General features: G+C 58.1%; 7 protein-coding genes across 7 annotated transcripts; 1 reads left to right on the top strand and 6 right to left on the bottom strand.

The window, feature by feature from the left end:
- Positions 1-50: 50 nt before the first annotated feature.
- On the bottom strand, positions 51-3,407 carry TRAVEDRAFT_25664 (uncharacterized protein). Its single transcript, XM_008033652.1, has 10 exons — positions 3,336-3,407; positions 3,212-3,277; positions 1,886-2,737; positions 1,677-1,834; positions 1,519-1,620; positions 1,407-1,461; positions 1,181-1,354; positions 906-1,121; positions 594-852; positions 51-537 (listed from the first exon to the last, which is right to left on the bottom strand). Exons 2-10 carry the CDS (start codon positions 3,263-3,265, stop codon positions 176-178), a joined length of 2,232 nt encoding a protein of 743 aa, XP_008031843.1. The 5' UTR covers positions 3,266-3,277; positions 3,336-3,407; the 3' UTR covers positions 51-175.
- A 937-nt stretch (positions 3,408-4,344) lies between these two features.
- Positions 4,345-12,101, bottom strand: TRAVEDRAFT_139409 (uncharacterized protein; the record flags this gene model as incomplete). The annotated part of the gene is made up of 15 exons (XM_008034752.1): positions 4,345-4,607; positions 4,679-4,987; positions 5,059-5,405; positions 5,476-5,548; positions 5,620-5,788; positions 5,854-6,035; positions 6,112-6,367; positions 6,439-6,805; positions 6,859-8,935; positions 8,987-10,551; positions 10,613-10,826; positions 10,884-11,196; positions 11,253-11,407; positions 11,467-11,858; positions 12,047-12,101. The coding sequence occupies 15 exons, from the start codon at positions 12,099-12,101 to the stop codon at positions 4,398-4,400; spliced, it is 6,684 nt and encodes a 2,227-aa protein (XP_008032943.1). The 3' UTR covers positions 4,345-4,397.
- Positions 12,102-12,451: 350 nt separating this feature from the next.
- TRAVEDRAFT_139405 (MSF1-domain-containing protein) lies at positions 12,452-13,587 on the bottom strand. The gene is made up of 3 exons (XM_008034751.1): positions 13,457-13,587; positions 13,191-13,362; positions 12,452-13,123 (listed from the first exon to the last, which is right to left on the bottom strand). Exons 1-3 carry the CDS (start codon positions 13,486-13,488, stop codon positions 12,785-12,787), a joined length of 543 nt encoding a protein of 180 aa, XP_008032942.1. The 5' UTR covers positions 13,489-13,587; the 3' UTR covers positions 12,452-12,784.
- Positions 13,588-14,253: 666 nt separating this feature from the next.
- Positions 14,254-14,988, top strand: TRAVEDRAFT_25662 (uncharacterized protein). Its single transcript, XM_008033651.1, has 3 exons — positions 14,254-14,323; positions 14,380-14,853; positions 14,915-14,988. Exon 2 carries the CDS (start codon positions 14,390-14,392, stop codon positions 14,570-14,572), a length of 183 nt encoding a protein of 60 aa, XP_008031842.1. The 5' UTR covers positions 14,254-14,323; positions 14,380-14,389; the 3' UTR covers positions 14,573-14,853; positions 14,915-14,988.
- Positions 14,989-16,144: 1,156 nt separating this feature from the next.
- TRAVEDRAFT_139403 (adrenoleukodystrophy protein) lies at positions 16,145-19,415 on the bottom strand. Its single transcript, XM_008034750.1, has 16 exons — positions 19,136-19,415; positions 18,915-19,066; positions 18,633-18,853; positions 18,547-18,580; positions 18,328-18,497; positions 18,009-18,265; positions 17,877-17,952; positions 17,786-17,824; positions 17,575-17,733; positions 17,401-17,519; positions 17,318-17,345; positions 17,090-17,266; positions 16,867-17,033; positions 16,626-16,795; positions 16,489-16,563; positions 16,145-16,421 (listed from the first exon to the last, which is right to left on the bottom strand). The coding sequence occupies exons 1-16, from the start codon at positions 19,367-19,369 to the stop codon at positions 16,358-16,360; spliced, it is 2,142 nt and encodes a 713-aa protein (XP_008032941.1). The 5' UTR covers positions 19,370-19,415; the 3' UTR covers positions 16,145-16,357.
- A 414-nt stretch (positions 19,416-19,829) lies between these two features.
- TRAVEDRAFT_25660 (ATP dependent DNA helicase) lies at positions 19,830-23,013 on the bottom strand. The gene is made up of 5 exons (XM_008033650.1): positions 22,342-23,013; positions 21,344-21,956; positions 20,798-21,289; positions 20,325-20,743; positions 19,830-20,261 (listed from the first exon to the last, which is right to left on the bottom strand). The coding sequence occupies exons 1-5, from the start codon at positions 22,995-22,997 to the stop codon at positions 20,051-20,053; spliced, it is 2,391 nt and encodes a 796-aa protein (XP_008031841.1). The 5' UTR covers positions 22,998-23,013; the 3' UTR covers positions 19,830-20,050.
- Positions 23,014-23,334: 321 nt separating this feature from the next.
- TRAVEDRAFT_25659 (uncharacterized protein) lies at positions 23,335-24,322 on the bottom strand. The gene is made up of 7 exons (XM_008033649.1): positions 24,202-24,322; positions 24,132-24,149; positions 23,964-24,059; positions 23,857-23,913; positions 23,728-23,803; positions 23,612-23,677; positions 23,335-23,559 (listed from the first exon to the last, which is right to left on the bottom strand). Exons 1-5 carry the CDS (start codon positions 24,262-24,264, stop codon positions 23,750-23,752), a joined length of 288 nt encoding a protein of 95 aa, XP_008031840.1. The 5' UTR covers positions 24,265-24,322; the 3' UTR covers positions 23,335-23,559; positions 23,612-23,677; positions 23,728-23,749.
- Positions 24,323-24,996: the final 674 nt, after the last annotated feature.

Below are 24,996 nucleotides of genomic sequence, written 5' to 3'. Positions count from 1 at the left end.
TAAATGTGTACACTACGCAGGTATATATTCCGTGGGTCGAGAAAAAAGGATACAAACACCAAGAAAGCACGGTGGCAGAATTTGAATATAAAGTGCGGAGGCCGAAATCAAGGCTGATGAATGTGTAAAGGGTGGGGGGCTACATTGCGATCGGCAGGTCTGTGCAGCGTTAAGCTCACTCGATCACCCAGCGTGTCTTGCTCTTCTGCGAGCTTGAGCTCTGGATGGACGACTGGCTGTGCTGGCTGCTTCGGCTGCTCTGGCGGTATAGCGTGGGCGACGCTGAGCGCTCCGTAGCTGCGTCCGATCCGGTAGGTGTCTCGAATGGATCTGTCGACCCAGAGTAGAAGCGCGGCCCCATGTGGCGCGGGGCAAAGCGCATCTGCGAGGGAGGCGGCACGTCCTGTCCATTGCCACCGAACGCGACGGAGTACGTGGGGATGGGTAGGTCGTTGGAGGGGAACGCGACCTTCTCCGTGTCGCCCTTCTCGCCCGGCGTAGTGTAGTCGTCATCGGGGAGCTCCTCCTGCGCGTTCACTACGAGGGATATGACGTCAACACGGCGAAGAAAATACATGCTGCATGGTACTCACGGTAGCGCGGGAGACCCTTGCCGAAGTTGAGACGGCACACAATGCCGAGAGCGAGCGTGACGACGGTGAGGAGCACGGCGGCGGTTGTCATCAGGCTGAAGAACAGCCAGGTGACATACGTCCAGCGGAACGTCGCCGCGATGAACATCGACGCCCAGCCGGTGAGGACAAAGACAGCGACACCCAGGAAGAAGGCCATCGGGAGCCTGAGCTCCTTCCGAACGGACAGCCAGCCCATCGAAAGCCAGGGGATGAGCAGCTAGGAGGCAACAGTCAGGTATAGGGTAGACGAGGAATGCAAGGAGTACGCACGACAAGGACAGTGATCATGATCGCCTTGAAGAACGTCGGCTGCATCGTGAGGCGCCCAATGTTTCCGTTGTACACCTGGTCAACCCAGAGCGCCGCGGACGCGCCGACAAAGAATAGCGAAAGCTGAATTGAGATCGAGAGCATCAGGACGAGGTTGTATACGCGGTTGATCACACGAGACGCGCCGACGCGCTTGAACGTCTGCCAGCCGAACGACTATACGGCCATGACGATGTTAGCTACCGGTACACAGGCAAAGTGCTTAGCACACACACCTTCATGAGACGCCAGCTAAGGAAACCAGAGACGAGCAGAGCAAAGCAGTTGAGCGCCAAGCTCGGGATTTCCGCGTTCGAACGGGTCCTCCAGTAGTCCGGGAGTAGGTTGATGCCGCATGCGCCCTGAGTCGTCAGAGCAGTGAACTTGCGGTGGAAGATTTCCGTGTTGACCTGGAGAGACTCCGTGAGCTTCGTTGTGCCTTGGGAACACGGCTGGACTCACAATCTGGAAACCTCCCCATGCGGTCGCGAGAATGTGGGTCAGCAAGGACGCGACACTGCCCGGAAAATCTCAGTATATGCGCCTATGTCGTACCGTAATCGTGAAAGCTTACACGTGCGGGATAGACTCGTTCAGCAGCGCCACGAGCGACATTCCGAGGAGCCAGATTTGGAAGGCAATGAATGCGATGTCCTCCCGCTTCGTGTTCTCCACGCTGAAAGGAATGCCATGATGAACTTCTGGTCGGTGTATAATATGCGGTAAACTCACGTGTCGACGGGCCAGTTGAGCGTGTACAAGCACTTCCTCGGAAGCTCAACCTCGTTCAGGCCGTTCAGGCCATTCAGGTTAACCTTCGCAGTCCCGTTGAGCGCAAGCCGAATCTGCATCGCCCTGAGAGTGACGTCGAGAGCCCGACGATGCAACGCCTATGATAGACGGTCAACGATGCACCAGACAAGTAGCCTGCTTTGCTTTACCTGTGCGTCGCTATCATCGTGAACGTCCTCGGCGAAGAGCACGGCTTTGAGCTTGGGGATGGCACTATCGAAGACTTGGTTCGCCTCGTCTTCCTCCTCTTCGTCATCAGAGTCAGAGTCGGAATCATCATCATCCTCTCCATCGTCGCTCTCATCATCCGAATCATCATCATCATCGTCATCATCCTCCGTCGCTGAGTTCTCCTGCGCCACGGTGGACGCGGTCGGAGCCGCGACACGGAGTGTAACGGTAAGGGTGCGGGTGGCGGTCTCAGTGGCCGAGAGGCCGGTGGTTGAGAGACTGATGACTGAGAGGCTAGTGGCGGAGCGAGTAGCAGACGAGGAAGTGCGGGAGAGGGTAGAGACAGAGAAATTGGACACGGCAGACGAGGAGGAAAGGACAGCAGTTGAAGAGCGGGTAGCGACGGAAGAGGTCGTTGAAAGAGCGGACGAGGTCGAAGACACCGCAACAGACGTAGACGCAGCGGAAGAAGTGGCGACGCTGCTGAGAGAAGAAGACGTAGCGGCCTCGGCAATAGAGGACATCGCCGCGGCATAGTTGTCGCCGCTCACGTCGAGCGTCACATTGGCCTTGGTGCGCCCGTCCCAAACGACCGTACATGAGCTCGCGTCGACTGTGCTCGGCACCGTGTCGCACATGCGTAGGTCCTTGTTGTAGACCGCGAAGCCTGGGTCGGTCGCGTTTCCCTGCTGGACGAGACTATAGAGGAAGGTTGCAGCCTCAGCGTTCGCGACGAACGCCTGCACCTGGAAGATGACCTGGACGATGCAATGAAGAACGGAGAAAACAAAATAGATCTTCGTGAGCCGGGAGAAAGTGACACGCTCCCACTGTAGAATAAAGTTGGTGGTTAGCGAAGTGATCACCAAAATTGTAAACGGGCTGCGGCTGGGGTTGTCCGATGCAGTACACTTCACAGCCGTTGAAACAATACACCCCGCGAAGGTGAACACTCATGCTTCCTACCACCAGCTTCGTCGAAACGCCCTGTGACTGAGCGCGCTGAATGTTGCTCCCCGAGGGAGGGAGGCGCGAGAGGCGAAGAGGCGCTGAGCATAGGTACGCAAGCATCACCTTCGGTACAACCTATGCTATGTCACTCACATACCGCCGGGTCGGAATTAATGAAAGCTCTTCTCCAAGCGAGGCTATATCACGCCCGCAGACATGGGGTCGGCGCCCTGTGCCTGGTCCGCAAGGACCTGAACATTGGTTGCTCGCCGGGAGCCGCCACTTGAACACCGCGCACGAGAACGCCCTGGCCCCCATCCGAACCCCAGCGCGCAGCAATACAATTAACTCACGAAAAGCTTCACACCAGCGACAGCCGGAAGGCGGGGGGTTAATGGCCATTGCATTATGGATGGAATCTGTGGCCAAAACGCGTTGAGTGGCGTCATAGGCTGGGGGCAAGCTGAGGGACTTCACCAGGCTTGGTCGGGGGAGAAAACCTTGGCAGAAGATCGAGATGCCGCTAGGGCAGGAAAAGCGACGTGGAACCCAGCCAGTGCAACACAAAAGCTCAGAAGAGTATATGAACGGTTGCAACGACGGTCCTGCCCGTCGACTGCAATCCTCAAGGTTTTTGGAGAAGGGAGGGAGGGTGGTGGTAGGAACCAAGAAGGCCTATCGCGGGATTCGCAACCGCGGGATGGACACCGTTCATGAGCCTTCCCCACAGCCGGCGACCGCGTCGGCGCCTCCCGCCCATCAAACTCCCCATATTCCGTAGCAACGCCCTCCACAACTCCCTCATTTCTCGCTCTCATTCCCGCTCGACGCGCCAGAATAGTACACCAGCTCTCCCCGAGGCCGTGCTGCCAAATATGCTAAACCGACTCCAGCTCGCGTGCAGCGCGCCACAGGCGGCGGCATTATTTTGACAGACTCCCGCTCGCGTAAACCGCTCAGGTCTGGGTGCGTCGTTGCGATCGCACAGGATGAGATAGGAGACGTAGCGTTGACGATGAGCCCGGACTTGGCTCGGGATGGCGGGATCCCATCTCAGATCCTATTCAGGCGACCGTCCATTTCCTCCTTCCATCCTCCTTTGCACCGCCAACGTTGCGTGCAGCATGATCTTGTCGGCCATTGGTGACAGCCGTTAACAATCCGTGTCTCCCACTGTCGGTCTATTTTTTGAAGCGTTCAGCGGGCAGTGCGTCGCGTACCGGCGTTGAATTATCGATCTTCCACCGGGCGAACATCCGGTCAGTCTTTCAGAAAGAACTTGGATCACCATCGTCTGATATTAACCATCCACGCACAGCGCAAGGGCTGCTATCCGTTGATGTTTGATTCAGGGTCCTAGCCAAGTCCTAGCCAGCGCAGCTCGGTCGCATCCTCGAGGCACGCATGCTTTGCCTACGCGCTCGAAGGCTGTCATCTGCCTGCTGCCTGCTTGATATGTACACCTCGACCTGCCGTAGTGTGTCAACAGAAAATGATTACCGCACGACGAAGCTACAACAACATGATCACAACAATAATCTACACTTGGTACCATCTTCGCCCATTTCCACTTGCAAGGAACCAGAACGTAGCCCGCTCCTCCGCATCGTCGGCGGGTCCGACTTCCACAGCCCACTCGTGCGGACCCATCCGACGACGCACGATACAGCCTTCCTCCTGCAGCGCTCGTAAAACCTCACCCACCTCCTGGCGGTCGTACGCGGCGCGCAGCCTCCACCGGATCTCGGCCTTCAGATGCGGATTTGCGCGAACGCGGACGTCAGCACCCCTCGCCTGAGAAGACGCGAAGCCCAACGCACCTGTGAGATACCCGGGCGCAGCAGGACGAGCGCGACGGCGGCGCGCAGTGCGGCCTCCCAGACCTCGTGGAGCTTCCGCCCGTAGATGTCCAGCCACCGCCGCGGGAATATCATTCGCTTCGTGCGCGGGTCCGCGTCTGGCTCTGGATTTTCGGGTGCGGGCACGACGACCGTCCAGGGCCGAATATACGCAGCAGAAACGAGCGCGACCGCAGCGTACCCTGTCCAGTGGGCGAGCGGTACAGGCGCGTCTGTCGCGCGCTGGATGGCGGACTTGACCGCAGCTGCCGGAAAGGCGTCCAACTGAACCTACAGTATGATACGTCCACGAGGTGAACGTTATGCCTGATAGAGTGGAGTGGTTGGCATGCAGGACTTACGAGAAGTTGTCGTTTTGTAATGCCCGCAGCGCCCGCGTCGCGGAGCACAGCCAGAAGCTTCTCAGCAGCGACCTTTTCATGTTCGTTGAGCTCGTGCGTCAGGAGCGACGCCTCTGCCTGCGAGAGACAGGCTTGGCAGTCGACGAGGTCCTCTGTCGCACGCCGGCAATAGGCGGGATCGCCATCCGCCGTCTTCCCATGCTCGGACTCACAGGGCACGTCTAACAGCATTTGGACGTCGGTGTTCGCAGCTTCTGCGGCGACTTCGGGCTCGGGCAGCTCGGGCGCTGGAGGCCCCGCAATGTCGAGGTAACGCACACGGATGTCCGTCTCAATGTCATCATCGTCTGCGAGGTGCACGTTCAGAGGGTGATATACGCAGTCATAGACCGCCCAACGAAGATGATCAACGCTTACCAGCTTTCTTGCTATTCCAGTCAATGATCGCACGCATAGAGCGCGGATGGGCCGTGTCAACGTCGAAGCGGACCTGGAGACGTCTGTCAGACAGGCATCTCCGGAGATTCCGAGAGCGGTGCTGCGAACGAGAAAGGAACGCACCTTGTTTTCGGAGGCCAGTTCGATGAGGAAGGCGGTGTCGCCGTCGCTGGCCAGGAGCGACCAATCCTGACACTGGGACGTGTCTTCCTGCTGCTCGACGAGCTCTTCCAGTGCCGATGCGTCCTGGAAGACCTCGCGCGGCAACTGCCCTCCCAGTGCGTTCTGGTTGCTAGATGGACGGTCCGCATGCATAAGCCTTCAACGCAAGTCAACAAGGAAAACCCAGCGGCATACTTGTCCGAGATCTTCAATGTGCGTCCAGGTTTCGACTTCGCCGGGTCGCGGACAGTCTTCGCGAGCACGCCACGGTTGAGCAGTTCAGTTGTTGCCACCCTCACAGATTCCTGACCCACGCTCTTGAGCAGCTGGGACGCCACATCAGGATCGTACGTCTCGTTCGGATTCCCAAGTGTCATCTAGCCGGCGTGTGTATTAGTATCCTCAAAAGCACGCATGTTTTGACTTCAAGCAGATGGTGGAGACCGCTCTCACCTTGACAGCGGCGTCCGCGATTTGGATCCACTCCGACTCGTATGGGGCCGTGGGCGGCATGTCCCCCACGTCCGCTGTGAAGGCGTGCTGCGCAAACTGCTTCTCGCGGCCCTCCTCCGCGATGACGCTCCACATAAAGTCCCAGGGAGGTGCGGTGGGCACCTTCTCCACTACATCGTAAGCGGCCTCGAGGTCTTCTACAGAAGCCGGCAGTACAGTGCTCTGAGTGGCCTGCACTTCGACGAAGCCGACGCGTCTAGAGCAAACCAAATCAGTATCATTGTAAGATCGCAGACACAGTAACGATACGAAGAGCGGCACGCTTACATCGCGTTCTTGTCAATATGCTTCCGCAGGAACTTAACGTGCGCCGCGAGATCGAAGTTGCCCGCGCTCGTCGGGTCATCATCTGGAAGGACGTCTGTCCCGCGATGTTGAAGCCACAGCTCGCGCCACTTCTCCTCCAGGCGGGCTAGGTACGTGTCTGTTCCGGGGACTTCCCTGAGGTGGACGAGGCGTTGGCGCACTGAGTTTCGTGGCACCGCAGGGAAGACCTGCTCTAGTGCGCCCCAATCGAGACGCGTGCCATCCCTGCAGCGCGCCTTGATGATCGCGGAAGCATCGCGTGCAAGCTCGTCGTAGTCCCGGTTCCACAGGAAACGGTGCCGGCGAGGTGTTTGGCCCGAAGGTTCGCCTTATTATCCTCGTTTGAGCCGATGCAGAAATAATAAATATAGCGCCTCATACCTGTATCTTTCTCTTTACCCTTCTTCGTCTTCTTGACACGGGCCTCCTGCTGTGCGCGATGCCCCTGTGCGGCAATGAGCTCATCCACGTCCTTCTCCTGCGTCGCAGTGACCACAGGCGCCGGAAGCACGGGCTTCGCTACAGGCATCGGAGGGAGACCCGACGTGTGCGAGGCGGGCAGCAGCTTCTCCGCGACCAAATCAGCCTCCCGAATAGCATCCCTGATCTTGCCCTCCCACTTCTCACTCGGCTTGCCCGCACCCTGCATGAACTTCGTCTTCACCCTTTGTATGCGCTGCGCTGCCGCGGTGCGGAGCTCTCCAGGGTGCACGCGCTGGAGCATTTCCTCCCAGTCGCGCTCGCGCTGCTCCTTCGCTTCGGCTGCGCGTCGCGCGAGGACGGCCCCTGCGTCGTCGCCCGCCTTCTGCTTCCCTTTGGCGACGCGCGTCTGCACCTTCTTCAGGTCGCGTAGGTGCTTCTTGCGAGCTTTAGCAAAGTGGCCCGCGATCACGTCCTTGTGAGCACTAATGATCCACGAGAGCTTGTTGAGATCGGCGGCGCCCCCGTCTGGCTTCTCGAGCGGAGTGTCACCTGTGGCAGGGTCGATGTACTTGCGCAAATACTCCGTCTGGTACCACGAGAGGCTGTATGTCGCGCTCCACGAAATAGAACGCCGCAACGTCTTAGCCACGGCCTTCACCTCTTCAGGTACCTCCTCGGCTGGAGGGGGGCCACTACCCAAGATCCCTTCGGCGAACGCAGTATCGAGACTGATCTTCTCCGAGTCTCCCCAAAAGGCCATGGCTTCCTCGCTAGACGAAACAGCGGCCACCTTCCAAAAGACTGAGAGCCCCTGAGGGAGCGCCCAGAGGCGGATCGGCGCGATATCGTTGAAACGCCAGTAAATGGGTGCAGTGGAGGGCGTATACGGCCCAGGAGGCGCGATATCATAGGCGGCAGGGTGATCGGAGGCCGGAGTGCAGGTAATGATGGGTTCGGGAGAATCGGAAGGGACGAGGGGAGTGACGAGACCAAGCACCCGCAGCATATCTAGCAGGACGAGGATCCGCGCGCGAGACTTGGTGTGCGTTGGCGTGAGCGCGTTGTAAAGGCCTTCGTGTAAGTCCCGCACTGGGGTTGCCTGGCCTTCCGGGGTCTCCAAGAGCTTGCCAAGCTCCTCGATGGGCTGTGTCACCGTGACGAGCGAACAGTACCCCGAGATGGAGATATCGGTGTAGTAGTAGGAGAGGTTCATGATGCGGCTCGTCGGTGAGACGACCTGAGTGGACTGTGAGCCGTTTTCGAAGATGCCGACCGTGAGCATGTGGAGAGCTCGCGCCCTCGCAGCCTTGCCGACAATGTACCCATATAGCTGCGCGACCGTATTTTTCTCAGCAAGAAGGGCGTCGCGAATCGTCTGATCGTCCCGTAGGAAGAGCTCCGACGCGTTCGCCTCTCGTTGCTCCTGCGATTCATCGTGATTCAACGCCACTGACGGATGGGGTTTGGCCTGAGACTTGATCCGTGCACCACCGTAGGCCACTGGCTCATCCAAGGTCTTCAGAATCGGCATATAGATGGGCTGCACAGCCTCGCTCAAGTCCGAGAGGAAGATGGTCAGCGCCTCAGCAGTTGTCTCGGGAAGGTATACCACGCGGACTTGGCGAGTGCTTCCCGTCGGGTTAGGCACGCTGGTAGACACGATCTTGACCTTGCCCTTAGATTCTAACGCGGTTAGCGTAGCCTCGAGCGTCCGCTTGTCGATCTTCGTCCCGGGGCGCGTGCTGGCGACCTCCCCAGCCTTTGTAATGGTCTCCACTAGCGCAGCGTGTGCCTCATAAAACTCTTTGCAGCTAGTGTTCATGATGTTTCCCGCCTCAGCCAAGAGCCGCAGTATCTCGTTCTCGCGGCGGGATTGCGAGATGTTGGCCTTCGAGCGGAATCGGCTTCCGTCAGTCTGGCCCGACTTCGTCCTCTTGGATTGTGGCTGAGAGGAAGCCGTTTCCGGGAGTTCCCTCTTCTTCGAAGGGCCTTGGCTGATGCTCATGCCATCGCCAGGGACCTCAGGCTCAGGAGTCTGTGGGGCATGTCAGTAATTAGCAACATGGCGGAAAAGATATTGACTAACCATAGCGATCAAGGAGTGTCCATGCGAGTCTAGGAAAGAAACCTGGTCCGTACTCGGCACAACATCAACGGACATGTCCTGAGATGCACTGGCTTCAGTCGATTGAAACTCCGCGATGGACGGAAGGTGATCCTGCGGGCCCATAACGCTGGCTTTAACGGCGGAAACGCCATCGACTATGGATGGTTGCTGGTCATCGACGACTGCTGGCATGCTAGCAGCCGCGGAAGTATCCCCCTGTGCATCTTCGACGTTTATACCCTGGGGGGCTGAACCCGCAGAGGATTGACCGCGGGGTGGGGGTCGAGTGTTCCTGGCGGGTGACAGCGAGTCGCCGCGTTTTCGCACCTTTGGGGTCCGAGCTGAGCGACGAACAGCCATACTGGAGCTTTCAGAGGTAGCTTCCGGGGCTGCCCCTGTGCCGGCCAGCGAAAGACTTTCCTCTGCAGGTACGGAATGTGCTTCTGGAGCAGAGGTTGGACCCGTAACGCGGGCGTCGTTAGTAGGTCTTCCGGCTGGGGTCGGTGATGATTCACGGGGAGGAGAAGCGTGCATAGGGGATAGCGGGGAGGATGGACCAGCCTGCGCCGAAGGGAGGACCTCTGGCAAATCCGCCACAGGGACAGTGCTTGGACCAGCCTCAGGACCAGCCATTGCTGACGCTGTTCCGAAGACGTCCTCTTCTGCTGGCAGTAGAGACTTCTTTGGGGGACGTCCACGACGCTTGGGAGCGGGTGGCTGTGAGGACGGCCCGCCTGAAGCACTTGCGGATGCGCCTCCCTGCTCGTCCGAGTTCGCAATCTGCTTCGGAGGGCGACCTCTCTTCTTGGCCACAGACGGGGTAGCTGAAGCTGATTCGGCGACTCCAGCAGCAGAAGGAGTTGCCGCCGCAGCCTTCTTGGGTGGACGACCTCTCTTCTTCTTCGGCGGTGGCTCTTCTGTCCCATCGTCCACTGTAGCAACGCCATCCTGCCCCCCATCTTCGTCCTCCTCCCTCTTCCGCTTCTTGCCTTTCTTGGTCGATGCCGGCGTACCATCTGCAGCCGCAGACTTCCGCGGCCGCCCTTTCTTGACAGACCCATCCGGCAAGATCGGATTGACCCGTTTCTTCTGCTTCCCCTTGGTCGACGCAGGAGTGTCGCGCTTCGTGACCGTGAGCCTCCCGATGTGCGCCACGAGATCCGCCTCGCCCTCATAGAAGGCGTCCGCCTCGACGGGCAGAAAGCCACCCACACCCGCGAGGTCGACCGCGCCGTACACATTGTCCTCGAAACCCTCACGTTCTGCGATCGCGCGATAGTGCGCGACAGTGTAGTACTTGTACCGGCGCTCGCGCCCGTGCGTCTCCGCGAGCTGCGCGACGCCCAGGTCGGCGAGGTGCGCGGGTGGGGGGTCTTTCTCGAGCCGATTGAGGAGCAGATCGACGGTGCGCTTGTCGAAGTCTCCGAGGGCGGCGGAGATCTCGTTCAGCGTCATACCCTTCTCGCCGGACTCGGCGAGGAGGTCGATCATTTGTCGGTGCAGGGAGACGTTCACCTTCAGGCCTGTCTCCCCTGCGCTAGGCCCTTCGATCTCTGCGGTGTTCGTTATTAGAGGCGTAGTGCAGAATGAACACGAGTGTCGAACCTTCGAAGTCATCGTCTGCGATTGGCACGACTTCGCCCTGGGTCTGCGCTTCGGCATCCTCGTTGATGAGACGGATGCACGGCACTTTCCTGTCGGGGTGTTTCTTCCTGTCCGCGTGAGGCACATGCACCTTCTCGATCACGCCTTGCTCCATCAGCTCGCGGAGACGGCTACGGAAGAACCTCCGGTCTGTCCTCGATGGTTTGACAAAGCCCTGCAAACACACATGTCAACTGTATGCGCGGAAAAGCAAGCGAATTGACTAGCGTACGATCTTGAGCATGATGTTGCTCGAAGTGTGCATATAATGCGGGCAGTTCTTCAGAAGCTTCGTCAGGCGCGACTTCAGGAGAGGCATGCTCGAGAGATGGCGCGAGTCGATCGGGTCAAAGTGGACCGGGGCAAGCGGCTTCGTCTCGTCCTGGTCGTCATCTTCCTCTGATACTGCATCCTCGTCTTGTGCCTGTTCCGCAGAGACGGCTTTCTTCTCCTCTTGCGCGACCTGCTGCCATATCGGACTACGCTCGTAGAAGTACTTGTGCACACAGAGGTTCGTGCTGATGCCCGGGCGGCGGAGCTTTACACTGAGGGTGCGCGTTGGTAGGTGGATAGGAGGATAGATATACGAAGAGGAACGTACACAAGGTCAAGTTCGACAAGCTGCTTGATGACGTAGAAGCACGTCTTCTGGTCGTACCCCGACTTCTTGCCCAAGTCGAGCACGCTAACACCTTGTTCTCTGCCACGCGTAACGATCTGGAGGCCGGTGTATATCATCCCAGTCAGTTTCGAAGGCTGTATGCGTATATTGCATCAATATATGCACCACGGGGGGCTGTGAGCGAAGGGCATACCCGGATGTGCGAGCCTGTGAGAGCCGCAAACGTGGTCTCAGGATCAGCCGCAATCCTCAGCCGATCCCCGTACTCGTTTCGAAGGTCCTCGAGTGACCGAATAGTCGCATCCTCTATCAGCTCGAGTGCGCTGGCCGATGCCACTTCCTCTGCGGCCTGTTCGCCCGTCGCTTTCGCCTTTGCTTTGCGGATGGCGCTCGCCTGCGGGGCGATATAAACCTCCGCATGTGTACCAGGCGGCACCGTTCCGATGCGCACCCCAGGCTGTTGCACGATAACGGACCATACGAATGCACAGTATGCGTCGTCCACGTTCTGCTTCTGGGTGCCCCCTGCGCCCGGGCGGGCGTAAAATTCTGTGATGAAGTCCCTCAAGCGAGAGACATCACACCCTATCGCATACACAATATAGGTCAGTATATCATGTAGCGGGAAGAACCCTGGTCGAAAACGTGGAAATCTAGGTGTGGGTCACGAAAAATAACGACCGGCCTGGGTTCGAACCCCTGTACGAGCGTGTCGTGGGGACAAAGGGCGTCGCGTTTCGCGATCACATGGGCTGTAAAACGCGTCCACTCACCGAGGTCGCCATCGAAAGAGAGCTCGCGGAGGCAATGGCGAACGAGTTCGTCCATGGAACCTTCTGGGGTGGATGTATGCGCCTAGTGTTGCAGAAGCGGTAGCTTGCCTGTGCGCAGCGGGGCCGCTATCGCATGCAGAGGCTCACACCAACGACTGTCGTCTTTTCGACTCGTTCTGAGTGCGTCGAGGGCGGTGTCGCCAGGGTAGTTGTAGGTGTTGACTAAGACGAAAGAATGGTCTAGGAGAATGAGTGCGACGCTCTCCAAGTCCGCCGGGACGTCCGTCGGGAACCTTCCGTTTAGAGTCTCGATTCTCGGCAACGGCCGGCCGAGAGGACACCGTCACCGACCCTACTCGCAACTGCACAATTTGTGTGGAGTCTCTATTTTATGGTTGAGCACGACATATATCACAAATGTTCGGATGAGATGAAGCTTGCGACAGCATTGCGATTGAATGAGGGAGTGCGAAGGCTGCTGCAAGCGGACACGAGCGAGGTATCTAGGGAGCCCGTGAGAGGGGGTGGTGGGAGGGGGGTAGTCATAAACAGCATGCGGGGGGATAGTACAGTAAAATGTATCGTAAAGAGGCGGTCGTGAACGAACGTCGGCAAGACGCTTTTTGGATCTACTATAAACGTCCTCGAGCCCATCTAAGGCCGCGAAACCGGGGCACGGTCTCTACCCATAAGAAACCAGGAAGAAACCGAAGCGAAACGAGCCCGAGCGGCGACCGCTCATGCCTGCCGTGCCAACTGCTGCTCCCGTACTTCCCAGAGCTGACGCAGGACGTCCGAGAAGCCAATCTTCCCCAGCTGTGCGTTTTGCTCGAAGCGCTGCACGAGCCAGTTTTCGAGCTTGTCCGCCATACTGCGCCAGATGGTCATGCGCGCCTGGATCTCCGCGGTCTGCGCAAACGTTGTCCGGCCGTCCGGTGAGGGCGTATAGCGGATGCTCTCGTAACATGTTGCGAACTGAGACAGCGAGAGGTTGACAGATGTGATCGTCGCCGTCTGTGTTGCGGGGTCGATGAACGAGACTTCTCGTACGAATGCGTCTTCAGAGCCGCCGAAGAACTGTGAAGGTGGCGACGGTCAGGACATTGACCTTACCAACGCTAGCGGTTTTACTGCTGAGACTCACCCTGACTATCCAACCTGGTGCATTCTGTTTGCAGCCCAATATCCGCTCTGTCCGGATGATGCCGGTTTGTGGGTCTACCGAGCGGTCGACGACATCGATGCTGAGGACGTGGCTGCAGTGGGGGTTGGGGTACTTGTGCCACATGCCGATGACGACGTGGGACCATGGATGACTGCAGGGATAGAGGGCACACGGCAAAGCAGACGACGAGGGGGAATGGTAAGCAAGCCGGCCGGTAACCAATCACACGAACATAAAGCACTCACTCGTAATGGAACAGCTGCGAAAAGTAATGCATTTTGTGGGGAACGTCTAAGGGAGCAGGAGATGTATGCGCTTGCTTGAGGATTGTGAGAGGGAGGGTCTAGAGGAGAGTATAGAGTAGAACGGTGGAGGGTCTTGGGAGTGCGAGGTGAGAAGGGGAGACGCTCGCGCACACGACGGCCGGGAGCCCAAGGCGGGGATGGAGGCAGTGGGACCAATCAGGTGGAGCCCGGCGCAGAGGAGCGTGATAAACTGCCGCAATTTTTGGAGTCCTTGCCCATCCCGGGGCCCTCCGATTTCCCGCCCGATGCCCATCTGGCCCTCTCCGGTGACGTCGATCGTCGGCCCGCCTTCCCGCACAGCGATAACACTCGTCGACGCTGTCCTTCTACTCTTTCAGACTCGGAGGAACAGCATGCGCTCAATCTCCGCATGTTCTACGGCGTAACTGCCCGGGACGCCCCTATATGGTACAGGAACATCAACATTCAATTCCGCAGAACAGAACAGTCTTTCGTGCTGTCTACACGAGCCCTAAGTATGTATCATTACCTTTCGGCCCAGTGCAGTTAGACCTCATATTTCTCGTGGCGACTAGATGCGGACCTCCGAATAGTCATGCGCACTATCCCCGAGTCCGCGTTGTACCGCTGTTCGGGCGGTCTTCGCCTACCACCGCCGAGTGCGATTGGAAGCCAGATCGGCTTTCGACGGCGAGTGTGCGGATGACTGACGACATGAGCGAGAAAGTAGGGAGGTCAAGGCCACGATCTCCGTGTATTCACACCCTCTAGCTCGGGCGGCATTTGGGTAGACGACTGAACTTTGCCCTTGGCGGTCTGGCAAAACCACATCCCGCCACTGTTTTCTTGCCAAACACTTGCACGTAAGTCAGCAGCCAGATGGTAAACTCGGATGCACTCACCATCTTCACGATGCAAGACAACCTCGACCTTACCGGTCCTCGTCACCAGAGGAAGCCCCTCGTAAACACGTGCAGCGCAGGCAGCTACCACTTCCTGGCACTCCTCCTCTCGAAGACCGCGCGCCAGCCCCAGAAACTGCACGTTTTCGCCATCCCGTCGGAAGCGCAGCCTGCCGGGGGACACGGGAAATAAAAGGACCAGCGAGTGTAGGGTCGCCAGGAAATATAACGCGCTGTCGAGGCGGCTGCTGGCCCCAGCTTGTAGGAGCTCTGCGAGGTGGTCGGGGAATGTCTTGGTCTCCTCAACCGGAACTCGGCGAGATAAGACGATGTTTTGAAGACCTGGCATCTGCGCCCACTCGAGCCAAGCAGCGACGTGTTCAAGTCCCTGCCAGTAAGAATCGAGATTCAACACGAGATGGACGGTGCACAGTTTGCTGAATGGGGACGTAGGAGTGGGCCATAAACCTTGAGCTGCGGTGGTGAACCAGTTAGCCGTTGTGCTTTCCGGTAGCTTTCTACCCAACGCACTCACATGCGAGACTTGTCCGAGCGTGAGTCTGGGCGATCGGCAGGCCCCGTAGTAAGCTTGCCGGATTCCCCCTCCAGATTAAGGTCTCTATGCTGGACGCATTAATGCTCAACAACTGGCATGACAGGTCGCTCCTAGTAGAGTGTGGGGAGCTCTGTGATGGTGATCCCGCAATTCGCAAGATTAGACCGCTAGTCCAAGGCGTGCACCGGCACACTGGTGCAAGATGATCACTTACATCAATATCATCCAGGTGTATGAATATGACGCCAGAGAGCGAGGTGGTCTGAGAGGGCAGGAGGCGACGAGGAAGACGAAGCGAGCCACGCAGAGTCAGGCGGCGTACATCAGGAAACACCGCTATGAGCTTCAATGCTTCCCTGCAAGAATGTTCCGGCCCTCCAGACCAGTGAAGACTGAGCTCGGTAACGGTGCTGAATGCCGTGAGGGTGCGCAGGGAAGGGGTATGCAGGCCCAAGATGTGTTGAGTGTACAGTCCGAGGCAGCGCAATCGAGGAAGCCTGCCCGCGAGGATCACAGGCCAGGTGTGCCAAATGCTACGAGGTGGGGTGACGTCCTCGTCCGGCACGGTCGCGATGACTTCGAGGATCTCCACTAGCTGCTGCAATGTCGGAGTGCTGTCCAGAGCCCGCACCAGAAGGGTGAGGGTCTCATATTCTGTGTGCTGGAGCCTTAGTCTTCGATATATGTTGACGCGACTCCGTGGAAGCCAGTCCGCGCAAGTGAGAGCACAGTTGCAGAGAGTCTTGGCCACCATACGAGCGCCCTGGTGGAACTCATCCTTCGTGGCCCAGTAGGGAGAGTAGTCGTAGTGGACGTGATCGATGACTCGCTCGTAGATCTCTATGGGGAAGACGGACGTGAACTCGGGAGGTGCGGCCATCGTTTCGAATCCGGTTGTCAGACCTATCACTACGATCAGAGCCTAAGAGTCAGTCATATATCTAAAGCACTAAGACGGATACAACCTGGACTTACTGGTGGCTCGACAGAGTTCAAGTTGCTCTCCAACGAGAACAGAATCAAGAACGTCGGTTGTCAGAGCCCGAGGCCGTGCATGACAGATACTGAACACATGATAGTAGTATTAGTCGTGGCCACTGTGGCGCCTGGCCATGCGCGCGCTTTACCTTGTACGTATCACCCACACGTGTTGAGGAAGTATGTCAAGCTCTACCCGATCAACGACGGACGAGCCAACGCTGGCTGTGGTTTATGTGTGGGGCTCTGTTGTTCTATAAATTAAGTGTTCCACTACATTAATGTCCAACAAGTATCAATAACATATTAAGCAGCAAGCCGAGCAATAGCGCGGCGTGTATGTATGCGCTCCTACCAGATGGTTGAGTTTGCCACGCAAACCTATCGGTCCATATGGCATACATAGGGGCGTACATGCTGTTCTGCAAGTTAGCCATAGATACATCAAATACGGGTTCGCTCCGCGGCGAGCTCCTGCAGCTCTGCGAGGCGCGCCTTCATCTTCGGCCTGGAAGGGCGAGAGGAGAAATATCAGTCTGTTGGCTATGACTACTAGCGGAGGAAAGCAGACGTACACCTCGAGCAGCTTCATGTCTAGCGCCTCCTTCTCCTGCTGCAGCGCGAGCCTCTTCTCCGCGTCGAGCTTTGTGCTGCAATCCCAAAAACAGCGTAAGCGTCACTCGCGGTCCATTCGATCAGGTGAGTTGCTTACAAGACGTATCCGCCCTGGCCGTCGTACTGCAAGATCATCGAGTGGTATTTCCACAACGACGGGCGGTGGGACACGGTGAGGAGTGTGATGCCGAGGCGCGTCGCCTGGTCCATCATCATGCCCTCCATGTCCGGCGGGACAAGCGACGTTGCCTCGTCCAAAACCGCATACTACATATCGAAAGAGGGGTTTTCGTCAGTTATTGATGCCGTGGGGTACCGTATAGGAAACAAGAACGCACCTTGGGCTGGTGGTAGAACAGTCGCGCCCATGCAATCTTCTGCTGGTCCCCACCACTCAGCGCCTCGCGCCACTCACGCGCCGCGTCCCAGCCGCCTTCGCGCTCGATGATGTTCTCCATCTGGACAACCTCGAGCACTGCGCGGAGGTGCTCATCCGTAATGCCACCTGCATACATGTGTCAGTCACGTCTCGCTGATGGTAGGTACGAGGAGGGGACGTACGCGCTTCCATGTCCTCCTTGCTATGCGGGTAAATGACCTGGTCGCGAAGTGTGCCGAGGGAGAGGTATGGCCGCTGCGGAATCAGGATGAACTGCGACGCCGGTGGCTTGCGCACGACTCCGCCGTATACGGGCCAAAGGCCACCGAGAATGCGGAAGAGCGATGATTTGCCACAGCCTGCGCAGGCATATCAGTACACCGATAGCATCGAGCAGCATCACTACATACCGTTTGGTCCGACGATGAGCAAATGTTGCTGTTAACATCACCGTTAGTCATGTCCAAACTGGCGCGAAATAATTGACACGTACTCCAGGCTTAACGTAGAAGCTCAGGCTCCGGACGAGGATGTCTCCGTTGGGCGTCACGATCGGTACGTTCTCGAACTGGATCTCTTCCGACTCGACGACAATTCCACGGCCTCTCAAGACTATCATGCCCCGATTGTCAGCGCATATACTTATGTGAACGGTGAAGAAACGTACTCTTAGCGTTTTCCTCGATTGTCGCGCTGCTGACGAGGGCCTTCTCGAACTTGCCCTTCCGGACGTCGGACATCGTCTCAAGCAGAGTTGCCACACGCGTAGTGTACCCCGCGAGCTCGGAGAGGTCCTTGTACGAGTACATCACGCGACCAAAGGCATCTGTACGAGGTTCAGTACGTGCGATCCGCAATGTAGCACTTGAAATGCTCACCTGACGCGGAGAGTAGCAATCGACGGTTCGTCACGAAGCCTAGTACAAAAATAATGAGCCAGTGCGGATGATTCTAAAAGGAGTTACATACCCTCAGTACGTCCTCCCAAGTCGAGCGCAGCTACACCAGGCAGCTTGAAGAACGTCGGGATGGCGCAAATGCACAACTGACCACAGGCGAGTCAGCTTTTACTGCACTTTACGGAAGAGGCGATCAACGCACCCCGAAGCTTCCCCAAAGCCACTTGACGATGCCTTCCTCGACGCAGCCATGCCACCAACGTTTCGTGAGCACGTAGTTCTCGTGCTTCACGAACCCAGCGTATTCGCGCTCAACCAGCATCTTCTCCGTCTCCTCTCCGCCGAAGAACGCGACCTCCTCCGAGAACTCGGCCACCCGCGAATGCGTGTGGCGCAGGTTACCCGAAAGCTGCGCGGAAAGCGCCGTGTACTGCCCGAACGCGGGCGTCAGGGCGCGCACTGCCCGCAGCCGAAACGCAAGTCAGTCGTTTGAGGCGGGTTGCGAGGGAACAGCAACTTACGTAGCGCTGCGGACGCTTGGACGAGGACTGTCAGGAGGACGAGCCCCTCGGCACCGACGTTCTGTGAGAGCTGGTAGTTGTAGAGGATCACGTCCAGCACGGGCTTCGCAACGTTGGCGTAAATGGCTGCGAGATGTGTCGAAAACCGCTGGATGTCATGTGTGATCATTCTGTACCATCTCAGTTGCGTGAAGGTTCAACGGGAGTAGCTTGACTTACTGATCAGGGTTCTTGATGCGGTCGTCGAGGTTCGCTATGTCGCATTAGTGAACGCTTGGGCACTGGCGTTTGGGTCAGTTCCTCACCTAGCTTATAGAACACCTTGACGTCCGTAGGATCGGCGTCGTCCCCCAAGTATTGCTTCATAACCTCCTCAGTAAGGCGCGTCCGATACGCCAACGCCAGCTTATTCTGGACATAACCCAGCCAGCTGTTCGTCCATGTAGCGGGAATAGCGACCAAAAGCCATCGCAAAATATTCAAGAGGAAAGGGATAGGTTGTGCGCGCACTAATGACGCTACAATCCTGAGCGCAAGTAGAGATATATCAGTACCTGTAGTATCGAACAGGGGACAGCAAGTCTCACTTTCCGTCTAGGCCGGCAACATATAGGGAAATGACTGTCCGGAAGATGAGCAAGCTCGAGTGCATGAACAGTAACAGCGCTTCTTTGGAGCGGATGCTCGGGATGACTATCCGCAGGATTCTGGACAGTCTCTGGTAGAAGAGGGCATCGACCTGATAACGGGCCCATGTGGCATAAGAAACCGCTCCGTGCTAGCAATTCGAAGAGAGCAATGCACTTACCGCGACGCGCGGTTTGGAGGAGTCCGCGGTTTCCTTCCCCTTTCCCTTGCGCTTGGACGAGGAGCTCGAGGACTGCCCCGGCCTAGCTGAGAAGCTCCTGTACGTCGATCCAAGAGCATACAGCACGAAGGACACAGTGAGACCACGCTGGACTAGAGGCCGATGGCTCGCGTATATGCTGGCGAGCTGAGCAAGGTGCTCCTTCGTTGGCCGGAGCTTCGACTGGACGGCCATGACTGCGACGACGGGCGCACGCTAGGTGTCGCTGTGGACGGCGGGGAGGTGGTGGTCGAGTGGAAGCAGAACACAGTGCGGGGCGCTCTTGAAGGGTTTTGGCATGTGATAGACGCGTCGTGCGGGGTACGCCCGATCGTATCACTTCGATCGCCCTTCTTTACAACGTCGTCCTACCCGAGCGCAGCCGCCGGTCCATCCACTCCTCTCTCTCGCGTTCGTCGTACCACCAGAAAGACCACACCCGCGCACTGATCTCGGAGCTGCTCAGATGGCGGACAAAACCTGCTACCAGGTACAAGTACTCCGTGATCGACGGCGCTGGGACACTGCCACAAAACATCCCCTAGCGCTCGGTCCCGACTCGATCACCAACACTACCGTGACGCCCCTGCCGTACCTTCCGAACAATGCATACTCCGAAAGCATCTAACATCACGAAGCGAACGCTCTAATTTGGCCGATGTTTCGATACCGAATTGACCTTCACCGCAAATACATACATAGCGTCCAGAATTATGAACCGAACAACATACACGAACGCGTCTTGTACTACACATGACCCAACAATACACAAAACAACAGCAAGCCGATAGCAGACACAGCAGGATATATGCGAACCGTGGGGCGACACGCGATGCGCCACCCCGAAGACACCAGTCGAGAGCCGTCGCAGTAAGACTAGATTTTGTACACGATCCCGTCGCTCAGCATGACTTCGTTCGCGTCCGTCATGATGGTGCACGCCGCGGTCGCCTCCGCTGTGCCGAAGAGCTCGTTTGTCGGGAGGCCCTCGTTGATCATCTCCACGAGCGTGTGCAGGTACATCTGGTCCTCGTCCACGAGCTTCGTCGAGAATAGACTCGCGAGCCTCGTCTTGAACAACTTCAGCCTGCAAAACACGCACGCGTCAGTCTCGGTCAACTCCATCTCAGCACGTAAACCGAAGACTTACCGCTCTGGCCGGATACCCCGCTCGTCGGCAGCAGCGTTCATAGCGGCATTCGCTTCGTCCTCCATTTGCACGTCGTTGTCGCCGTCCCACTGGGCTCCCGGCGAGGGCTTCTCCACTGCCTTCGCCTTGGGCTTAGGTGTCTCCATCCGTTTCGGAGCCTCTTCCTCATCGCTTTCCTCGTCACTCTCACCCTCCTCGCCGTCCTCTTCATCCTCGTCGACGGCGTCCACCGCACCATTGTTCAGCTTGCGCTTCTTGCGGCGAGTCCGACGGAGCACCTCCTTGAAGAGCGCGAAGCGCAGGATCTCCTCTGCGATCTTCGCATCCTGCCGCTGTACCTTGGTCGAGAGGCGCGACTTGGCATGCGCGGTGGCGAGACGGATGAGCGTCTCCAGCGTACGCGCAGTGAGCGGGGAAGTCTGAGTCCGTCAGGTCAATGGGGTATGGTGTATGCGCAAACTATAATCACTTACCCGCTTCTTCCGTGTACCGTCAAGGTCCTCATTCCGCAGCGTCGCGTACACATTCACGATATGGTCCGCGGCGCCCTTGGTCAGGATCGGCGCAGGTTTGCTCTTCGCGTACTGGATGTACTTCTTCACAAACGCGATGCTCAGTACCTCGTGCTTCTTCTGCTTGCCCCTGCGCGTGCTGCTGCTGGGGCCGCCGATGCCCACATGCAGCAGAGGGTCGTACTTCTCGAATGGGCTCGGCTCACCCTCATCTGCGTCCTCGCCTGCGACGTTCGGACCGTCGACGGACAACTGCTGCGAGAGGCTGTCCACGACGGGCGTGCCTTCCTCGACGCCCGGCGGGAGGTATCGATGCATGCGCAGCACATGGTCTGCGATGGCGCGGTCGCGGTTCTCGTCCACGTCATCGGTGACGACGAACAGCAGATCGAAACGCGACAGCAGCGAGTCGGGCAGCGCGATGTTCTTGTGCGGGTCTTTGTGCACATCGTACTAGAAGGCGGGTTAGCGCTTACGCGGGGGGCCAAGCAGGGGCGCAGCACTTACCTGGCCGTAGATCGGATTAGCCGCGGCGACGACGCTGCAGCGTGCGTTCAGGGTGGTGTGGATGCCCGCTTTGGCGATGGTGACCGTCTGCTGTTCCATGACTTCGTGGATCGCGACTCGGTCGATGTCCGACATCTTGTCGAACTCGTCGATGCAGACCACGCCCCGATCGGCGAGGACCATCGCGCCGGCTTCCAGTCTCCGCTCGCCCGTGTCCTTGTCGCTGGTGACAGCGGCCGTGAGACCGACACCGGAACTTCCGCGACCCGTGGTGGCGATGGCGAGCGGCGCAGTGCCGAGCACGAAGCGGAGCATTTGCGACTTCGCGGTGGAAGGGTCGCCGACCATGAGGATGTTGATGTCGCCACGAATGTGCGTTCCGTTCGGCAAATTCTTCTCGGCACCTCCCAAAAGGAGCAATAGAATTGCCTCTTTGATCTTGTCGTGCCCGTAGATGGACGGCGCGAGAGACTGTGAGAGGAGCCGGAAAATATCAGAACGTTTCGAGAGCTGGTTGATCGACCGGATGTCGAAGTCCGTGAGCGGGGTTTGAGCAATGCCACCTCCAACTTTGGACGACAACAAGTTGATGTTATTGGCCAGAATTAGTGACCTGTCGGATGACCATCAGCGCATGCTCCGGAAATTGTTTTACATGGACCGGAGGCTACGGTGTTTGCCGTCGGTGCGGTCATCCCTCAGTAAAGCTAAGTATCCCCGAGAGCTTACTTGATATTGACGGGGAGTTCCATGCATTCTTCCTACTGTCAAAAGGAGCGAAGAAGCTCCTCCAAACACTAGGAAGGCAGCAGCCCAGCGGGATTCGACCTCGCTACGGCATCCAACGTCACTCAGGCCGGGGTGCAGCATCAAATTGGCTTCGAGCAGGCGCGTTGCGTAAACGTCGAATAGAGTGGGCCCCCATGAGGATCGCGAGCCGATTTACCGAATTTCTAACGGGGCGCCCACTAAATGACACGGATGGAAGGTGGACTTACTTGAATGCACCGTTAGCACCGCCGCCGACGCTGCGATACACGCCCACAAGCTGGATACGGTCGCCCGGCTTGCACTTGTCCACGAGGTCCCCGTCCAGAATGACATCGGTGCTCCGAGGAAGCTGTCCGGCGGGCGCCCGCTCCGGCATCTCCTGGATGCTTATCCGCTGGTTGTCCCGGAACTCACAGTACCCGTACTCCATCTGCAGCGGGTGGCCCTCATCGTCCGTCTGGGGCGTAACCGAGGACGTCGGAGGGAGGTTAGAGGTAGAGGTCGTGGCGTCGCGGTACTCGCGGGCGTGAAACATGCCCGTGTCCGGGCAATAGTGTACCGACTTGAGCATCTTCGGGCGCACAAGCGAACAGCGTGTGACAATGCCTTCGAGCGAGATCATCTTGCTGAGGTGCGTCGCGCGGAGGTGGCGTGGGCTGACATGGTGGTCGCCGAACGAGCCGCTGAAGCCGACGCGGTAGGTCTTGCCCTCGATCTCGTGCTTTTCGCGATCGTGCACCCGCTCCACGACCTTGGAGAGCGCGTCTTCGAGTGCCGGGAGGTAGTCCACCGGTTGCTTGAGAAGCCCGTCCGCGAAGTCGCGTCGGTAGTCGCGTAGGTCGTCGAGGTTGATGATGAGGCGCCGTTGATCCTGTCTGAGCATGCGAGCAATGTCATCGCGATAGTTGTAGAGCTCGGTCTCCGCGTCGAGGAACTCCTCGAAGACGCGGGACCTATCTTGCATAAGATCATCGGCCGCAATGGGGTCGTCGAGGAGAGACATCGTGGGCGTCGTCGTGGAAGAGGTTCAAGAGCGTCGAGGAGACACGCGACGACCACACATTGACGCGTCTCACCGCGAAAAGACCTGCCCTAAGCTCTGCACGTGACGAAAGCGCACTGGCCTTCAGCGCGTCCGACACGTCGGAAGCAGTCTCGCCGTCTCCGACTCGGGCTCGGACATGGTGAAACTCGATGCACTCGCAGCAGCAGTCATTCGGGGAACCGTAAGAAGCCAATCCGTATTTCATCCGGATTCGTTTTCGGCGGAGGGCAGTCGTACAGGTATAATACAGAACGTAGGTTATTCGACCAGAATAAAAACAATAACAAGGAGTGGACGCGACACGGTCCCAACAAACAACATGAAGTCGTCCGCGCGCAGAGTAAGCCGGAGGACCATGGAAGGTATAAGCTAGTATGCACCCAGGCGAAACGAGCCAGCACTGTGTGGATGCGATCAGAAAAGCGCGCCGGATACAACGCAGGGGGACAAACCTGATAGAAGCCATGTGTGGAACACAGCTACGCTCTCGTCCTCGACTCAATGGAGGACTGACACGGCTAAAATCATGTCAGTACGTAGAATGGACTTTGAAAACGGGGGTGCTCACCTCTCGTAACCTCAGTCCGAAACTATAGAGGACCTTCACCGCAACCAGCGGATCCATTAGGACAACTACGGGCATCCTCCAGAGACGGTCAGACTTCGCGCTTCTCCTGGCAAGAATCTCAAAACTCACGTTTACAGCACGCTTGTACTCTGGGCCGTTACCTCCGCCGGGACGACCGCGCTCAACCTATTCATCAGGGTGAGTACAGCAACACTGCATGAAGAGGCTGCACTCACAATCTCGGCACGCTTGTAGTCCGGGGTGGATCCTCCTCCGGGACCACTGCGTTTCCAGTCCGCATATCTGCCACCACCAGGGCCGCCGCGCGCGACCTAGAGGAAAGAGTACAAATATCACGGTGAGGAAATGTTGCGGGCGGAGACGGAAGCCAAAGTGAGACATACGAGGTCTGCGGAGTCAACCTGGAGCAAGTATCAGAGGGCTGTACTTTCGAGAAGAGAAAAAGGTACGCACGGGTGCGGCGGCAGCGAGGCCGGCAAAGAGGGCGACGGCGAGGAGAGAGAATTGGACACGCATGGTGAAATCGGTTGGCGGACGGGGTGGATGCGGATTGGCGGCGGGGGCGAGGGACGGTGGAGGACGGGACGGTGGAGCGCAGCGGGAACATTTATGAGCTTCTGGTTTGGCAGGGGCGGAAGCACGTGGGGTGCCGGAATGCGATCAGTGGATTGTCACCCCATCAAGATTACCGCCGCATGCCAGGCACACCCTGCGGTCCGGCCAGAACCGGCAGCGCACCCCTGCCGCCCGTTCCTCAGATGGCGACCAGATCGCCCAGTGCGCTCGTCAGAACCAGCGCACAGAAAACATACCAGCAGTCGGCCATACACGCCCTGATTGTCCCCTTGTGCCCTCCGAGTCCGACAAATGGCCCGTCCCCATCCTCGGATCGCCCGGGCCCAGACGACCAACTTTATCTCGTCCGAGCCCCACTTGGGCTTAGTGCCTCTGTGACCGCCGTTTTCAGTCACGCCGTCCCGCTCACGGCCTCTCACCGAGCCTCGACGACGTCCGATCCGCAGTGCCTCGCTCCGTTCCATCTGCCCCCGCTTCCCGTCCTCCTGTATTCTCGACCACCATCATCCTTTTCGTCCCGTGAAACGGTCATTCGTGTGCCGGAGACAAAACTGCAGCAACCAGTGCAGAATGCGTGTGCTATTATTCCTACACCCGCCGGTACCGCCGCCAACCGTCGGCATCGTCATATCCGCCCATTCAAACGCGGCCGCGGGCCACCGCAGATACCGG

This window comes from Trametes versicolor (assembly GCF_000271585.1).
Source record: "Trametes versicolor FP-101664 SS1 unplaced genomic scaffold TRAVEscaffold_1, whole genome shotgun sequence".
Taxonomy (NCBI): domain Eukaryota; kingdom Fungi; phylum Basidiomycota; class Agaricomycetes; order Polyporales; family Polyporaceae; genus Trametes; species Trametes versicolor.
The sequence above is the reverse complement of the archived record's forward strand: the minus strand, read 5'-3'. Positions and strand labels throughout refer to the sequence as shown.

What these genes read in the sequence shown, in the direction of transcription:
- TRAVEDRAFT_25664 (XM_008033652.1), bottom strand. Translation starts at nt 3,265, where the DNA reads ATGCAATGGCCATTAACCCCCCGCCTTCCGGCTGTCGCTGGTGTGAAG. An exon ending in ACGATGATAGCGACGCACAG is followed by an intron (nt 1,835 to 1,885) that starts GTAAAGCAAAGC and finishes CGTCTATCATAG; the next exon opens with GCGTTGCATCGTCGGGCTCT. An exon ending in TCATGATCACTGTCCTTGTC is followed by an intron (nt 853 to 905) that starts GTGCGTACTCCT and finishes GTTGCCTCCTAG; the next exon opens with CTGCTCATCCCCTGGCTTTC.
- TRAVEDRAFT_139405 (XM_008034751.1), bottom strand. Translation starts at nt 13,488, where the DNA reads ATGCATTACTTTTCGCAGCTGTTCCATTACGA. An exon ending in TCGCAGCTGTTCCATTACGA is followed by an intron (nt 13,363 to 13,456) that starts GTGAGTGCTTTA and finishes CTATCCCTGCAG; the next exon opens with TCATCCATGGTCCCACGTCG. An exon ending in CACCAGGTTGGATAGTCAGG is followed by an intron (nt 13,124 to 13,190) that starts GTGAGTCTCAGC and finishes CCACCTTCACAG; the next exon opens with TTCTTCGGCGGCTCTGAAGA.
- TRAVEDRAFT_25662 (XM_008033651.1), top strand. Translation starts at nt 14,390, where the DNA reads ATGCAAGACAACCTCGACCTTACCGGTCCTCGTCACCAGAGGAAGCCC.
- TRAVEDRAFT_139403 (XM_008034750.1), bottom strand. Translation starts at nt 19,369, where the DNA reads ATGGCCGTCCAGTCGAAGCTCCGGCCAACGAAGGAGCACCTTGCTCAG. An exon ending in AATCGAGGAAAACGCTAAGA is followed by an intron (nt 17,520 to 17,574) that starts GTACGTTTCTTC and finishes GGGGCATGATAG; the next exon opens with TCTTGAGAGGCCGTGGAATT. An exon ending in TGTTCTACCACCAGCCCAAG is followed by an intron (nt 16,796 to 16,866) that starts GTGCGTTCTTGT and finishes TTCGATATGTAG; the next exon opens with TATGCGGTTTTGGACGAGGC.
- TRAVEDRAFT_25660 (XM_008033650.1), bottom strand. Translation starts at nt 22,997, where the DNA reads ATGCTCAGACAGGATCAACGGCGCCTCATCATCAACCTCGACGACCTA. An exon ending in CTAATCCGATCTACGGCCAG is followed by an intron (nt 21,290 to 21,343) that starts GTAAGTGCTGCG and finishes CCCGCCTTCTAG; the next exon opens with TACGATGTGCACAAAGACCC. An exon ending in ACGGTACACGGAAGAAGCGG is followed by an intron (nt 20,744 to 20,797) that starts GTAAGTGATTAT and finishes TGACGGACTCAG; the next exon opens with ACTTCCCCGCTCACTGCGCG.
- TRAVEDRAFT_25659 (XM_008033649.1), bottom strand. Translation starts at nt 24,264, where the DNA reads ATGCGTGTCCAATTCTCTCTCCTCGCCGTCGCCCTCTTTGCCGGCCTC. An exon ending in ACTACAAGCGTGCCGAGATT is followed by an intron (nt 23,914 to 23,963) that starts GTGAGTGCAGCC and finishes CCTGATGAATAG; the next exon opens with GTTGAGCGCGGTCGTCCCGG. An exon ending in AGTACAAGCGTGCTGTAAAC is followed by an intron (nt 23,804 to 23,856) that starts GTGAGTTTTGAG and finishes CCGTCTCTGGAG; the next exon opens with GATGCCCGTAGTTGTCCTAA.